The 14,434-nt window shown below is 51.0% G+C and overlaps 1 protein-coding gene across 1 annotated transcript; it reads right to left on the minus strand.

The window, feature by feature from the left end:
- Positions 1–1,468: 1,468 nt before the first annotated feature.
- Znf710 (zinc finger protein 710) lies at positions 1,469–13,980 on the minus strand. The gene is made up of 4 exons (XM_076851327.2): positions 12,393–13,980; positions 8,632–8,823; positions 7,991–8,165; positions 1,469–3,069 (listed from the first exon to the last, which is right to left on the minus strand). The coding sequence occupies exons 1-4, from the start codon at positions 13,851–13,853 to the stop codon at positions 2,900–2,902; spliced, it is 1,998 nt and encodes a 665-aa protein (XP_076707442.1). The 5' UTR covers positions 13,854–13,980; the 3' UTR covers positions 1,469–2,899.
- Between the last annotated feature and the right edge of the window lie 454 nt (positions 13,981–14,434).

A 14,434-nucleotide genomic window follows, 5' to 3' on the forward strand; every position in this document is an offset into this window, starting at 1 on the left:
TGGTTTAACACCTCTGGGTTCAATCCCCGGTACTGAAAAATTAAAAGTATATGAGAGGAGGTGAATAGGTTCTGTTACATAAGGGACCTGAGACTCTTTGGATTTTGGTATCTACAGGAGTCGGGGACCCTGGAACCAATTCCCCAGAGATACCAAATTCCACTTCCTGAGTATTGGTGTGACCTTTGACTCCCCATGGCTGTGAACCATTGCTCTTGATGCCTCAGTGGCTCTATGCACCCCTCTAGTTCCTCACCAGTCCCCTCAGATCCTCAGCCTTATAGGAAGAGAAGCTGCAGTGCTGGCTCTGGCAGGCCCGACTCAAGAGAAAGCACAAGGCTTCTGGCCTCTTGCCTGTCTTCAGCCAAGGGCTGGCATTTCCCAAGAAGGCAGCTTCCGAAGTCCAGCCTGGCTTCTGTCCTGGGGTGTGAGGGGTGCACAGGGAGGTGGAACAGCTTTTCTCTGCAAGTGGTGGGACTTCTGGGGCCCTGGCCTGCCCCTTTCTGACACTGCAGGTGGCCATTCTAGTATAGAGGACAGTTCCAGCCCCCTCCAGCCCCTGGAGAGTGACGCTTGCTCTGCTATGTTGGACATCCCCAAAATCTGTGGAAAGAAGCACTTATAATCACCTCGCTAAAGAATATTTGTTTATTTATAATTATTGCTAAGTAAACCTCTCTTTAAACAGGAACATAAAATCACAGTAGGGCTTTGCACAAGTGGACTCTCTAAACGGTTGGTTTGTATACACGTCAAAATAAGTTAGAATGGAATTTGTCCGGGAGTTTGAGTCACCGGGAGGCTGCAGGCCCCTTCTGAGAAGGTTGGGGAGGGGTGAGGACAGGAGCCTTGCAAGGCCACCCCAGCTCCACCCAGTTGTGCTCCGCTCCTCTTCACTTTGCCCAGGTACAAGGCACAGGGCAGGGGCGTTCAAGTATGGGACCTCATGGAGGGCCAGTGCTGACATCGGCCAGGGAGAGCGCAGAGCTCCCACACCAGGCCAGACCTTCTCCCTTCGGTTTCCAAGACCAAGGGCTGCGCTGGCGGGAGGGAGGAGGAGGTACAGGGTTCTTTTTGGTACCAGGGGAGAAAGACATTGTGGGAAGAGGTAGTTTGCAGGGGCGATACCTTCTGCTCAGCAGGAGAAAATGTCTTGTACAGTGACGCCGCAGTCACTGCCACCTGAGGGTCATCATGGCGGGCACCTGGGAGGCTGGGGGCCTTGGGGCCTAGGGAGCCACACTGGGGCCACTGTGTGTCCACCCCCAACCCCACCTGATCTCAGTCACCCTGAGGCCTGGCTTGGTCCTTCACTTAGGGAAACAGCCTTGGGGGCAGCTGCATTTCAACTGGTCTCCCCAGTCCAGCTGTCCCCCCTCCTGGCTTCACCTGTGCCTTCAGGGACAGCCCTGCCTGCCCCTCCCCACCTGAGGTCTCAGGAGGTGAGTGGGCGGGAATCTGGGTGCCCTAGAGTTCCTGAATGTGCTATTTCACCGCCCTGGGTCTGTGGGCTTCTGTTCCGGGACAGGAGCTGGCGTGGGGATGGGGGATGAAAGCAGGTGGGCTAGGGAGGGGGCTGCTGGCTAAGCAGTCAGCAGCCCTGGCCACTGTGCGTGGTCTAAAGCTGTCGCCAGCAGGAGGGGTTGGGCAGGTTGGAGGGCTGCCCAGCCTCTGCCTGCCCTGTCTCCCACCTGGCCTGCTGAGCTCCCTGCCAGCAGCTGGACCTTCTGGGCCAGAGCATCAGTCCCCACTGAGCCCAGGTCCAGCCCAGCTGGGCTGCTCTGGGTGGGGAGGCATGAAGCACGCACAGCACGCAAAGCTTACATTTGGAAAAAGAATGCTTCTCCTTGAAAAAAGAACAGGTGACACAGAGTTGGAAAGAAAAAAAAAAAATAATAAATTACCTTCAAAATACCCCCATTTAGTAAAAAAAAATCTCCCTCTATGGTCTTCATTTTCCTTTTTAAATATGTTACTCTTTCCTAGGAGCCTGAGGACTCTTGGCTAACCCCACCTTCAAAATGCACACCTGTTCATAAGAAACTACTTTAGTCTCCTTCTCCCACAGGTGGCCCTTGGCCTCCCTTGAGGACAGTCCCTCTTGGTCCCCAGTGAAGTCTTCACGCTGCCCATCCTCTGTGTCTTTGTGTGCCTAACACAGGTGTGCCTGCACTTTGTTTGGTGGGGGACCCTGATGTGGTGCCCTAGCCCAGGACAGAATGGATGATATTTGTCACGATTCACTTCAGGGGCACTCACTTCCAAACAGAGGGCTGTAGGACAGGGGTCTTCTGGGGACCATCTGGGAGGGCACTAGCTGGGGGCTGGGCTCCTCCGGCTTTCCTGCAGGCCAGGGCCACATGCACACCCAGGAGGTAGAAGGCAGAGTGCCCTGCCTGGCTGTCTGGTGACAAGACGGGGAAGGGGACTTCTGGCCTGGGCAGGTAGGGTGGGCAGTGCTGACCAGCAGGGGAGGAGCTCAGGCATCCCTAGAGGCAGGAGTTGGTCCAGGAAAGAAACAGGTCTGGCTCAAGGGATCTCTTCCTGCAGTCCAGGACCTGTGGAGAGTTCTGCTGGGCCCGAGGTGGCCTGAGACACCCTGCCAGCCTGTGCCTTTCTCCCTCCTGCCCACAGCAGCAGGCTAGAGACGCAGAGGAGGCCTCCTGGTTACTCTTTCCTTGCAGGGATGCCTGGGCCCGCACCTGGCTCCAAGCAAGGCCAGTAGTACAGTCTCCATTTGGTCTGTAAAGGTCCCTAGTGGTGCAAATGACGGGGAGGGAGGACTGGGGACGGTGGGGCAGTAGCTTGTTTCTGGATGCAGGAGGCATGGCCTGCAGCACCCGGGTCTCACCCCCACTCCCCGAGGCCTCCTCCCCTGTGCTGGGTGGCCCGGCTCCCACTATAGCACGTTGTAGTAGGCCATCTCCTTCATGGCCTGCTCGGTGAGGGCGCTGGCCTCGGCACCGCTGTCCACACTGGCGTAAGTGTAGGCGTTCTCCTCGAAGTCCTCCATCTCCTGCTGGCTATCGAGCTCAGAGGGGTCAGTGCCTGCCAGCTCCATCATGGGGTCTGCAAGAAAGGGGTGCAGTTAGGCCTGGGGGTCCTTGTGGGGGGAGCTGGTCACCCCATTTCCCAGTGACTGCTTCCATGGGTTCCCAGCTACCTCTTGGCCCTCCCACCCTGGAGAGCCCCAGGTTCCTCGGGTCCTTAATGCTGTGTATACAGGGGTGGATGCTAACAGTGAAGTGGCTCAGGCAGAGACCCAGGCCTGGCCTTGAACTTCTTCATGCTTCCATTGCCCTTTCTAAGTCTTCAAGCCCTCCTCAATCCTCCTCAGTGTTTCTCTTTGGTCACTTTGCTGCAGGAAAACCTGCTATAGTTTATCATATCTCTGCAGTGCCACTCATTTAGCACCTACTGCACATCAGGCACTTCACACATCTCATCTAATGATCACAGCAACCTCAGCTGGCAGATCCAAAGGCTGAGGTTCAGAGAGGTTAATCAGCTTGCCAGAGGTCACCCAGCAAGTACTGTTGTTTTGAACTGCTGTGCTGTTCTGTCTCAAATCACCGGAGAGAGCAGTTTGGCCTCTGACCTCTTGCCAGCATTAGTACTTTAAACCAGTTGTACCCAGTGGTATCCTTGAGACTGGCTCTCCAAGGACAAAGACACACCCAAGGTAGGTTAACAAGGCTATGTGGGAGGCAGAAATGCTGAGAGGCCTCTAGTAATCTTATCAAATTGGAATCTTATAAAGCTCTTTCTGTTGTAACAAAAGCCAGACAGATTACTCTGCAGAGGGTGGCCCAAGGTGTGATCAGGTGGTCCCATAGCCTGGCTGAAAGGACTATGGCTTAACCCCTAAGTATATTCTGCCCTGTCCATTGAGGAGATATGGTTTGTGTTGGGGAGTCAGCCCCAGCTTGTGGGGGACAGCTCTGACAAGTCCAAGGCAGGACACGTCACCCTGGCACCATTGACATCATGGGCCACAGTTCTTTGTTTTGTGGAACTGCCCAGGGCATTGCAGGATGGCCTCTGCCCTCTAGATGCCAGTGGTGTGGTGCCAGTGTGACAACCCAAATTTCTCCAGGGGCCAAATATTACCTGGGAGGCAAATTCACCCCCAATTGAGAACCACTAGTCTAAGAGTAATCCCACCCCCTGCCAATGAATGGCTCAGTAATTGGCATGTGAGCTAATTCTGGTCAGTGGGTCATAAGGAAATATCTGCTAGTAAGTCCTTAGAATATTCACACTGGTTTCAAAGAGCTAAGGGGAGCAGGTGCTCATTCTTCCACTGGATGAGAGCAAGGAAGATCAGTTCTTTCATGGCCACTGGCAGCCATCTTGTAACTATGAGGAAAAAATCACAGGTAATACTGTGGACAGATGATAGGAGTCTATCCCTGATGTCACTGTTAAGAATCTCCCATCTGGGCTGGGGATGTGGCTCAAGCGGTAGCGCGCTCGCCTGGCATGCGTGCGGCCCGGGTTCGATTCTCAGCGCCACATACAAACAAAGATGTTGTGTCCGCCAAATACTAAAAAAAAAAAAAATAAATATTAAAAAATTCTCTCTCTCTCTCTCCCTCTTTCTCACTCTCTTTCTCTCTTTCTTTAAAAAAAAAAAAAAAAGAATCTCCCATCTATGAAGATGGCCTAGACTTGGTTTCTTGATTCTCCCCTTCTTGTTTAAGTTAGTCTGCATGGGCATCTGTTATTTGTTCCCTTAGCATCAGAAACACTGCAAAACTTCCTGACCTTATAAAATAATGCGAACGGTCACAACTCTTAACAGGTTCTAGGCTGTTTCCTCCTTCAACCCCAGCACCACATCCTCATACAATAAAGCATCCTGGGAAACTATATAACATCCCTACTTTATGGAGTCTATTATTGTTCCTATCCGGTCCCAGGGAATAGTTTAGCTTTTTCTTTTTCTTTTTTTTTTTTGTGGGTGTTGTGGGTACTGGGGATTCAATCCAGAGCTACTTTTTATTTTTTCATTTAGGGCCTTGCTAAGGTGTTGAGGCTGGCCTCAAACTTGCGGTCCTCCTGCCTCAGGCTCCTGAACCGTGGGGATTACTGTCATGGGCCACACTACCCCTGGCATACAGTCCAGCATTTTAACAAGGACATCATTCCACCTCCCAAATAACAGCCATGTAGTTTACAGGTGATCCCACCTAGAACACTGGCTGCCTTCTATGCAGCATCAAGTCTGGGCTTCTCAGACCCAGGCTGTCTGTGAGAAGCAGGTGGCCAAAGCCTCCCTGGCACAGGAGCTTGCCCCTTAACCACCCTGCTGTGGACAGGGATAGTCTTTTCATGGCCCCAGTTTGTTCTTTGTTTCTTCCCAGTATTGGGGGTTGAACCCAGATGTGCTCTACCACAGAGCTACATCCCCAGCCCTTTTTAGTTTTCATTTTGAGACAGAGTCTTGCTAAATGGCTTAGGGCTTGCTGAATTGCTGAGCTTGGCCTTGAACTTGTGATCCTCTTGCCTCAGGATCCTGAGTGGGATTTCAGGTGTCCACCACCCCGCCTGGCTGGCCCCAGTTATTTCTATAAGGGCAAAGTTGGCTCTGGGCCCTTCTTGTGGGAGTTCCACTACAGGAGCTCAAAGTGTACTGCCTAAGGAGCCACCCAAAGTGTTTTAAAATACACCTATAATCCCAGAGACTGGAGGCTGAAGCAGGAGGATTACAAACTTCAGGCCAACCTTAGCAATTTAACAAGGCCTTAAGCAACTTAGCGAGACCCTGCCTCAAAATGAAAAGTATAAAGGGCTGGGGATGTGGCTCTGTGGTAGGGTAATGGGGGGGGGGGTTCAATCTCCAGTGCCCAACAACAACAAAACACCCTGATCATAAGCCACATTCCAGAATCTGTAGGGTCTAGATTCAGGCATTTGCAGTTTTAAAGCTCCTCAGGTGACTTCTAGTGAACAGCCCATTTCAGAACCAGTTCTGTAGGGTCTAGATCAAAGGTTCTCAAAATGAGATTCCTAACCAGCAGCTTCAGTAAGACCTGGAAACTTGTTGGAAATGCACATTTTCTGACTGCCACCCCAGACCTCCCGAATCACACACTGTGGGGGTGGGGCCCAGCAATTTGTTTCAACATGCTCTGGGGAAGATTCGGAAGCATTACATGACTTAAGTGCTTCTCAACTTCGCTGTGCAACAAATCACCTAGAGGCCTTTTTGAAAGGCAGATTCTGACTGTGCAGGTCTGGGGTGTGGCCAAGGGTCTACATTTCCACTGAGATCCTGAGCAATGCTGATGCTGACTTTCTGAGTAGCGAGGGGCTACAGCGAGCAGACTTATGCAGCAATGGGCTGGGGATAGGACTCAGAGACCAGAGCTCTCGCCTAGCATGTGGAAGGCTTTGCTTTTCAGTCATGCTTCCCCAGAGCACCACAAAACCAATAGCCAAAGGGTTTCATTATCACCTAGTGGAAGCAGTCTTACTGGACTACTGAAAAACAATCCAAGGGAGTCACCTGTTTCTGCCAGAAATCCCAGGTCATTCACTGGTCAGTGGCTCACAAACCAAGGTCAGAGTTACTGCAGCCATTTCTAGGTGAATAACCCCTTAGGGTAAGTCAACTCACCTGGCTACTGCCCAGCCATATGCTGGCTAGTTTGCCTCAGCAGGAGCCCCAGAGAAAGCTCAAACTGTAGGAAGAGCCTTCATGAAGTGCCTTATTTTGAAGCCACTCTATCCACAGTGAATCCAGAGAGATTAATGGTCAGCACTGTGGCCTCACAGAAGTGTTTTTACTACTGACCAGTGCTAAAGGGAGAGGCTATTGTTAACACTTGAGGTGTTTCATAACAGTTTCTGAAAGTTCTGGCAACTACTGAAATGTAGGCTCCTCTCTGGAAACTTCTCCCAAATTTTAATGGCAGGATCATCTGTTTCCTGAGTTTGTAGGTTACATTCTCTTTGGCAGGCACTGAGAGGACTGTGACCAACTGTGTTACACTCTTTGCCTTGGCTGCTCGGAAGCCCAGTATTCTCTGAATACCTATAAGATCTCCCATGGTGCACTTAAAGTTGTGACCTCACTGTGTCCTTCCTTATTATTTATTTATTTACTGGTACCAAGGGTTGAATCCTGAGGTGCTTAACTACTAAGGCACATCCCAACCTTTTCTGTTTTGAGACAGGGTCTTGCTAAGTTGCTAAGGGTCTCACTAAGTCTTTTGAGGCTGTCTGGAAATTGTGATCCTCCTGCCTCAGCCTCCTGTATCACTGGGATTACAGAACTGTGCCCCCATGCCCGGCTCCCTTATTTTTCTAGTTAACCGTTTTCTCCCCTTTGTTATTTCTTTCACATCCACTTATATCATTATCGTTATTGTTTTCGGTTCTGGGATTTGAACCCAGGACACACTCTACTACTAAGCTATATCCCTACCTCTTTTTACTTTATTCTCAAAGTAATCTTGCTAAGTTGCTCAGGCTGATCCTGCACTTGTGATCCTCCTGCCTCGGCCTCCTGAGCTGATGGGATCACAGGAGAGTACCGCTATCACATGCAGCCCCACCACTTATTTTAGATGTCATCTCATGGTAATGAGACAGAGCATCTCCCACCCCTATGGTGTTGTGGTCTTGCGGGAGGGAGTTCCTTAACTTCTCTGCCCTTCTGCTTCTGTATCTTTACAACGGGGATAATAACAGAGTCAGCCTCACTGCGAGGATCACGAGTTACACAGCACTCAATCAATGTAAGTGATTATTTTTATTATTATTATTGTTTTTTGAGCCCATTTAAGTCCTTGGAAGAAGACATAAATATCCCATCTTTATCGCCATGATGGCCCTCCAGGGTCCCCCCCCCTCCAGACCTGAGCCCACCCCACTGAGGCCTCAGCCTTGGTCAGCCTCCCTGCTCCCCTAACTGGACAGGAGGCTCCCGAGTGCGCCATGCTGGTGTCATTCCTGCTCTGTCCATTGCGCACAGCCCACCCACCTTGGCTGTCCAGGCCGATGTCCATGACGCCATGCTTGACTTTCATGTGCCGGCTCAGGTTGCCCTTGAGGTTGAACTTGCTGGAGCAGTAGGGGCACTTGAAGGGCTTGCTGCCAGCGTGCAGGTGCATGTGGCCCAGCAGGTTGTACATGCGGTTGAAGGACTTCCCGCACACCTGGAAAACACCACGCTGGCGCCATCAGCCTGCAGGGAGCCCACCTTCCCGGACCTGCAGCCCACTCCTCCTCCACAGCTGAGGGAGATCCCTATTCGCTACAGCCAGCGCTCCATCTGTCCTTTCCCATGTGGCTACGGAGGCCTAAGAGGCAGAGAAATGTCACTCCTGCTGGTCCCTGTTCCTGTGGGGACCACTCTTTCTAAGATGAAGGGTTAGATCTGCGCTGCACAGAGTCCCAGATCTGGGCCCTTTCCGTGGCTGCACCACGACCTTCCCCCTCTCCCCCGCTCTCCAGATATACAACCTGAGCGGCATCTGACCCCACCTGCCCACCCCAGCCTCCAGAGCCCAGGCAAGGCTTTACCCAGCTGGGGCTCCCCTTGCTTGTGCTGGCCGGGCTGGCTGCAGGTGGGCCACAGTGCTGCAGCCAGTGGACCCCGGCCACTGTGGAAGGTCCCAGTACCTTGCACTTGAATGGCTTCACGGGTGAGTGTACAATCATGTGGGTCTTGAGGGTCTGCTTCTGCACAAAGGTCTTGAAGCAGATGTGGCACTGGTAGGGCCGGACGCTGGTGTGGATCAGCATGTGCCGCTTCATGTTCGCCTGCAGTGTGAACTCCCGGCCACACACCTCGCACTTGAACTCCTTCACGCCCTGCGAGGGGGTAGGAGCGACGGTCAGGTATGGTTTCTGGAAGCAATCCTGGGTATAGGGGTAGGTTTCAGGGCCACAGCATTACATAGGCATGGGTTCTGGGAAACGGCTCTTTCTGGGAGGTATTCTGAACAGGTACCTTTTACTTGAAATCATGAGAAGAATGACAGGGCAGGGCCACTTCCTCTAGGAAGCCTTCCAGTAAAAGGCAGAAATAGGCTGTGCCTTGCTCCTTATCCACTCTCCTGCAGCCTCCTGCCCACCAGGGTGGCGCATAGCTACGCCTGTACCAGTGTGTGGAGGCAAATGTGTGTTCACTCACTCACTCAGGGACTGTTTCCCAGACACCTGGAGGCAGCACGCCGCTAGACATCAGTGGTCAAGAGGATATGGCCTGGTGTTATGGACTGTGCTGCTCTGCTCAGTGCTGTCTCCTGGTGGTCTTTTTGGTTCACAGACACCTTTGAGAAAATTATTAAAGCTATGCGCTCCCTGGAAAAATGATAAGCACTCAGGTTTGCAAAGAATTTTGAGTTCTAAAAACCTCAGAGGTCATCCACTGACACTTGACTGTTTTGTCTAGACCTTTCTGGAGATAAAAGCCACCATCAGTTCCTATCCAATTTCCAGCCTCTTGAGCCCTTCCCTGCCTGGAGAGTCTAATCTTGGGATTGGGGTAGCCCAGGAATTTTTATTTATTTATTTATTTATTGGTGCTAGGGATTGAACCCAGGGGCACTTAACCATTGAGCCACATCCCCAGTCCTTTTTTATTTTGGAACAGGGTCTCATTAAATTGCTTAGGGCCTTGCTAAATTGCTGAGGCTGGCCTTGAACTTTTTTTTGGTTCTCCTGTCTCAGCCTCCTGAGTCACTGGGATTATACGTGTGGGCCTCCACACCCACAGGATATTTTATTCTTGTCAAGTCCCCAGGTGATTTATCACTGATGGGTTTTGGGACACTCAGCCCTAGGATTCATAGACTCTAGGGAAAACCGTTTTATTTGGACTATCAGTCATGCTTCGCCAAAGCATGACTCTCAGAGCAGGAGGGTGCTGGGCACACGGGGGCTGTGATCTATGGTCTGTGGAGGAATGTTAGGTTGGATGTTGGGAGCTGTTCTGTGTTTGCTGAGTAGGTAATTTAGGGGGAACTCAATGTCACAGCTGCCGTTCCAACTATTTATCTGTTACGAAGTTTTGTATTATAATTTTCCTTTTTTTTTTTTTGGTGCTGGGGATCTGATCCAGGGCATGTATTACAATTTAATGGTCTGGGTGTGCCTACCTGTAAACCCAGCTACTCAGGAGGCTGAGGCAGGAGGATCATACGTTTGAGGCCAGCTGGGGCAACATAATGAGACTCTGTCTCAAAAGATAAAAAGAGCTTGGGGGCAGGGTATAGCTCAGTGGTAGAACATCTCTAGGTTTAATCCCCCAGTATCAGGAAAAAAAAAAAAATAATGGCCCTTCATCTTGTTTTCTTATAGACAGGGAGGGTTATGGCTGTGTCCCTTTTGAGAAACTATAGGTGTGTGTGACCACCAGGGGGCCCTGCCACTCAGGAGTTTGTAAGCACATATTGTGCACATTGAACAAATTCAGGCGATAGGGATGTTTTGAATCAGGCTTTCAGTTTTTTTTTTTTTTTTTTTTTTCGCTTTTCTTCATAATATTATTATTATTTTTTTAAACTTTGTGGATTTGTAGGGATTTTGAAGTCCTCCACTAGACGAGAAAGATGGCAAATACAGCATATGTACCATCACCTTCCACTCTCTCCCTTGCAGACATTAACAATCAATCATGATTTTGTCCCCAAGCCCAGGTTTAGTTTCAGACTCTTACATTACACCTCAGGTAGCTACTACCAACTGGCTGGAGGAGCCCCAGTAATAGAACATAGCCTGCACTAGCAGAGAAATTTCCCAGGGTTGGAGAAGCCTGGATTCTTAGCCTGGCCGGCTATTTTTTCCTTCTTACTCACTGTCCACTGACAGGTAAGGTCCCAAGTTTGACCCGGATTATCACTACAGGCCGCTATTTAGGGAGAACAATAAGCTCCATACACATTCAGCTTCAGAGGGTTAAATTGCTGAATTTTGGTGGAAACTACAGGTCAGCCAAATACCACAGTAGGACCGTGGGACCTGAGAGAGAGGCTTCATTCCATTTGCCTGGACATGAGGCCTCTTGGTGAAAATGATGTGGTTGAAAGGTCGGGGTGCTGGTGGCCTGAAGGGAGGAAAACGGAGGGCAGGTCAAGGTTGGGGTCTAGAGACATGGTAAGTCAGAACAGGGCTGCTCAGTCTTCCACCTTCTCAAACCACTTTGCCTAGTGTAGATATATTCTAGAACCATCTGTACTTTTCTATAATAAAAGTTTCCTTTACATCCATTCTCCATTTATAATCAAGTCTATCTGGCCTATTCCTAAAAGGAAGTCATGGGTTTTGACATACTTTTGTAACAAACAACAAGCAGCAGAGGATGCTGTTGTGCTCGTCTCCCTGTGATGTCCTGGTCTCTTTCAGGCCTTAGTTCTCCCATCCAGAAATCAGGAAGGATAGGCTACTTGTGATTCCCACACTGTGTTCTTTGGGTTCTGCTGGTGTTCCCTAAACTTTTCTTTCCAATCTTCCACCTTTTTTTAAAAAAATAAGTTTTCCTTTTTTTTGCCCCCAAGATATTAGGATCAAACCCAGGGCCCTGTACCACTAAACTACACCTTCAGCACTTTTTTTTTTTTTTTTAATTTGAAACAGGGTTTTGCTACATTGTGCAGGCTGGCCTTGAACTTTTGATCCTCCTGCTTCAGCCTCCCAAGTTGCTGGGATTACAGAGGCACACCACCACTCCTGGCCAAGTTTTATTATTAAAAAAAAAACAATTTCAGGACCAGGGATATAGCTCAGTGGTAGAGCATTTGCCTAGCATGTTCGAGGCCCTGGATTCAATTCCTAGCATTGAAAAAACAAAACAAAAAAGACACTAAACTAAAAACTCATTTCAATTGTATTTTTCTTTAATATTTATCAAGATAATTCTTTCTTTCCTTTCTTCCTTCCTTCTTTTTCTTTCCCTACCTCTCTCCTTTCCTATTCCTTCCTTTCTTCCTTTTTTTCCTTTCATGGCCCAGAGCTTCATACATGTTAGGCAAATGCTCTCTATTACTGAGCTACATCCCCAGCCCTATCAAGAGAAATTTATAAATACAAAAATAAAAAATGTTTACCTGAGTTGTACCTAAATTGTCTCAACCAGAACATTGAGAAGTCCTGAATGAATAAGTGACAGGAGTGTCAGGCACGGTGGTGCATGCCTACAATCTGAGTGACTTGGGAGGCTGAGGCAGGAGGTTCACAAGTTTAAGGCCAGCTTGAGTAACTTAGCAAGACCCTGTCTCAAAATAAAAAAATAGAAAGGACTGGGGATGTAGCTCAGTGGTAAAGTGCCTCTGAGTTCAATCTCTAGAACCAAATAAATAAATAAATAAATAAATCAGATAGACAAATAAATAAACAAATAAAAAAACTGGCGGAGGGCTTAGCGGGACAGGCAGGCTCACCTTGTGGGTGAGTGAGTGCTGCTTGAGGTGGTGGATCTGGCTGAACTCCATGCCGCACTCGGTGCACACAAAGGGCCGCACGTTCTGGTGCTTCAGCATGTGATTCTGCAGCTGGCTGCGGTAGTGGAAGGACTTGTCACACTCGAGGCACTGGTAGAGGGTGGGGCCCTGGTGGGAGGCCAGGTGGCGCTTGAGCTGGGTCAGGGTGGAGAAGTCCAGGCCGCATTCCACGCAGACGTGGCAGCGGCCGCTCTCATGTTTCACTTCGTGGGCCTTGAGCTCGCTGGGGTAGGCAAAGCCACGGCCGCAGAAGTGGCAGCTGTAGGGCTTGACCTCGGAGTGCAGCAGCATGTGGCGCTTGAGGTGGCTGGTCTGCGTGAAGGCCTTGTGGCACACCTGGCACTTGTGTGGCCGCGTGCCCTGGTGCGTCAGCAGGTGCGTCTGCAGGTGGCTGGGCTGCTTGAAGAGCTTGCTGCAGTGCGGGCACGAGTGCGGCTTGATGCCGTTGTGGCCCAGGATGTGCGTCACCAGGTTGTACTTGGACGTGTAGGACTTCTCGCACATGCGGCACTGCCAGCGCTTCTGGCGGTCGCCTGCCTCCACCAGGTAGGAGTCGTCGATCTGCACGTTGATGTCCAGCCGATCCAGCTGGGCCTTCTTGTGGCGCTCCACTGTTGAGCCTGCCGCGTCGGCCTCAAACTCGCCGGCCTCCTGCCACACGAAGCCCTGCTCTGGCTTGACAGGCTCCGGGGATGCCATGGTGGGGGCTTCGGGGTCGCTCAGGGGGGCCAGATGGGGCGGCTCGAACCCACACTCGGCGGGCAAGGCCTCTGGCCCAGGCAGCGCCATGCTGGGCTCGGGGAAGCCGTCTCGGGCCGGGTCGGGGAAGTGAGGGTTGTACGGGGTCACATCCAGCTCCGGCCTCGGAGTTCGGGGCAGGTGCCGGAGCGTCCGGGGCTTGCGGCTGAAGGCGCTGAGGTCGATCATCTTGACGGCGCTGCTCTGCACCAAGGCTTCGCAGCCGCCACCGGCCACCTCAGCAGGGGCCTCTGCTGGGCCTGCATCCTTGTCGTCACCAGGCACAGAAACCTCATAGACCTCCTGCTCCTCTTCCTCCTCCACCTTCTCAAACTTGACCTTGGGCACCAGGCGCACAGGGGGCCGTGTCTTCCGACGTGTGTGCTTCTCAAAGGCTGCCTCCACCTCCAGCACCTCTTCCTCTGCCGGCTCTTCCAGGGCCCTGCCGTTGCAGGCCAGCTGGTAGACATCGGGTCCTGGTGGCCCAGGCTCCCCTATAGCCGCCCCAGACAGATCTGGTCCTAGGTCCGGGTAGAAGGCCTCGGCGCTTATGGTGGCTCCAAAGAGCTCATTTTCTGAGACCAGGCCCAGTACAGCAGCCTGAGCCAAGGACAGCACCACCACGGCATCCGTCTGTGTCCCTGAGTCCATGAAGCCCTCCATCCCCGGCAGTTGGCTAGGAGGGCATCGCTGTGGGAAGAGAGGGGTGTGTTAGTACCCTGGTTCAGTGCTTCATGGACAGACTCAGAGTGGACAAGGGCTTGGCTGATTTGGGTGTGTCTGGCCCTGATGTCTTTCTACTCATGTCTTGGGAAGAGGACACACTTGTAATTATGGGGAAAGGTGATACCCTCTGTATCTAACCATCACCTCCATCTCTCTGTAGGCTTCTGGGTAAGGTCAGCCCCGTCATTGACCTTGGTCTTCCCATCTGTAAAACAGGGAGGTTAGATTTCCTCAGTAGTACTCTAACTGCCCTGCAGGTCCTTCAGTAAGTTCTCAAAAGCTGGGTATGGTGGTGCATGCCTATAATCCCAGCCACTCTGGAGGTTAAGGCAGGAGGATCACAAATTGAAGGCTAGCCTAAGTAACTTAGCAAGAGACCCTAGCTTAAAATAAAAATAAATAAGTATAAAGGACAGGTTATAGCTTAGTGGTAAAATGCTCTTGGGTTCAATCCCCAGTACTGGAAAAAAAAAAGTTCTCAGAAATCTGATTTTAAAATGCTATAACGATAATAATAA

This window comes from Callospermophilus lateralis, chromosome 3 (genome assembly GCF_048772815.1).
Source record: "Callospermophilus lateralis isolate mCalLat2 chromosome 3, mCalLat2.hap1, whole genome shotgun sequence".
Taxonomy (NCBI): domain Eukaryota; kingdom Metazoa; phylum Chordata; class Mammalia; order Rodentia; family Sciuridae; genus Callospermophilus; species Callospermophilus lateralis.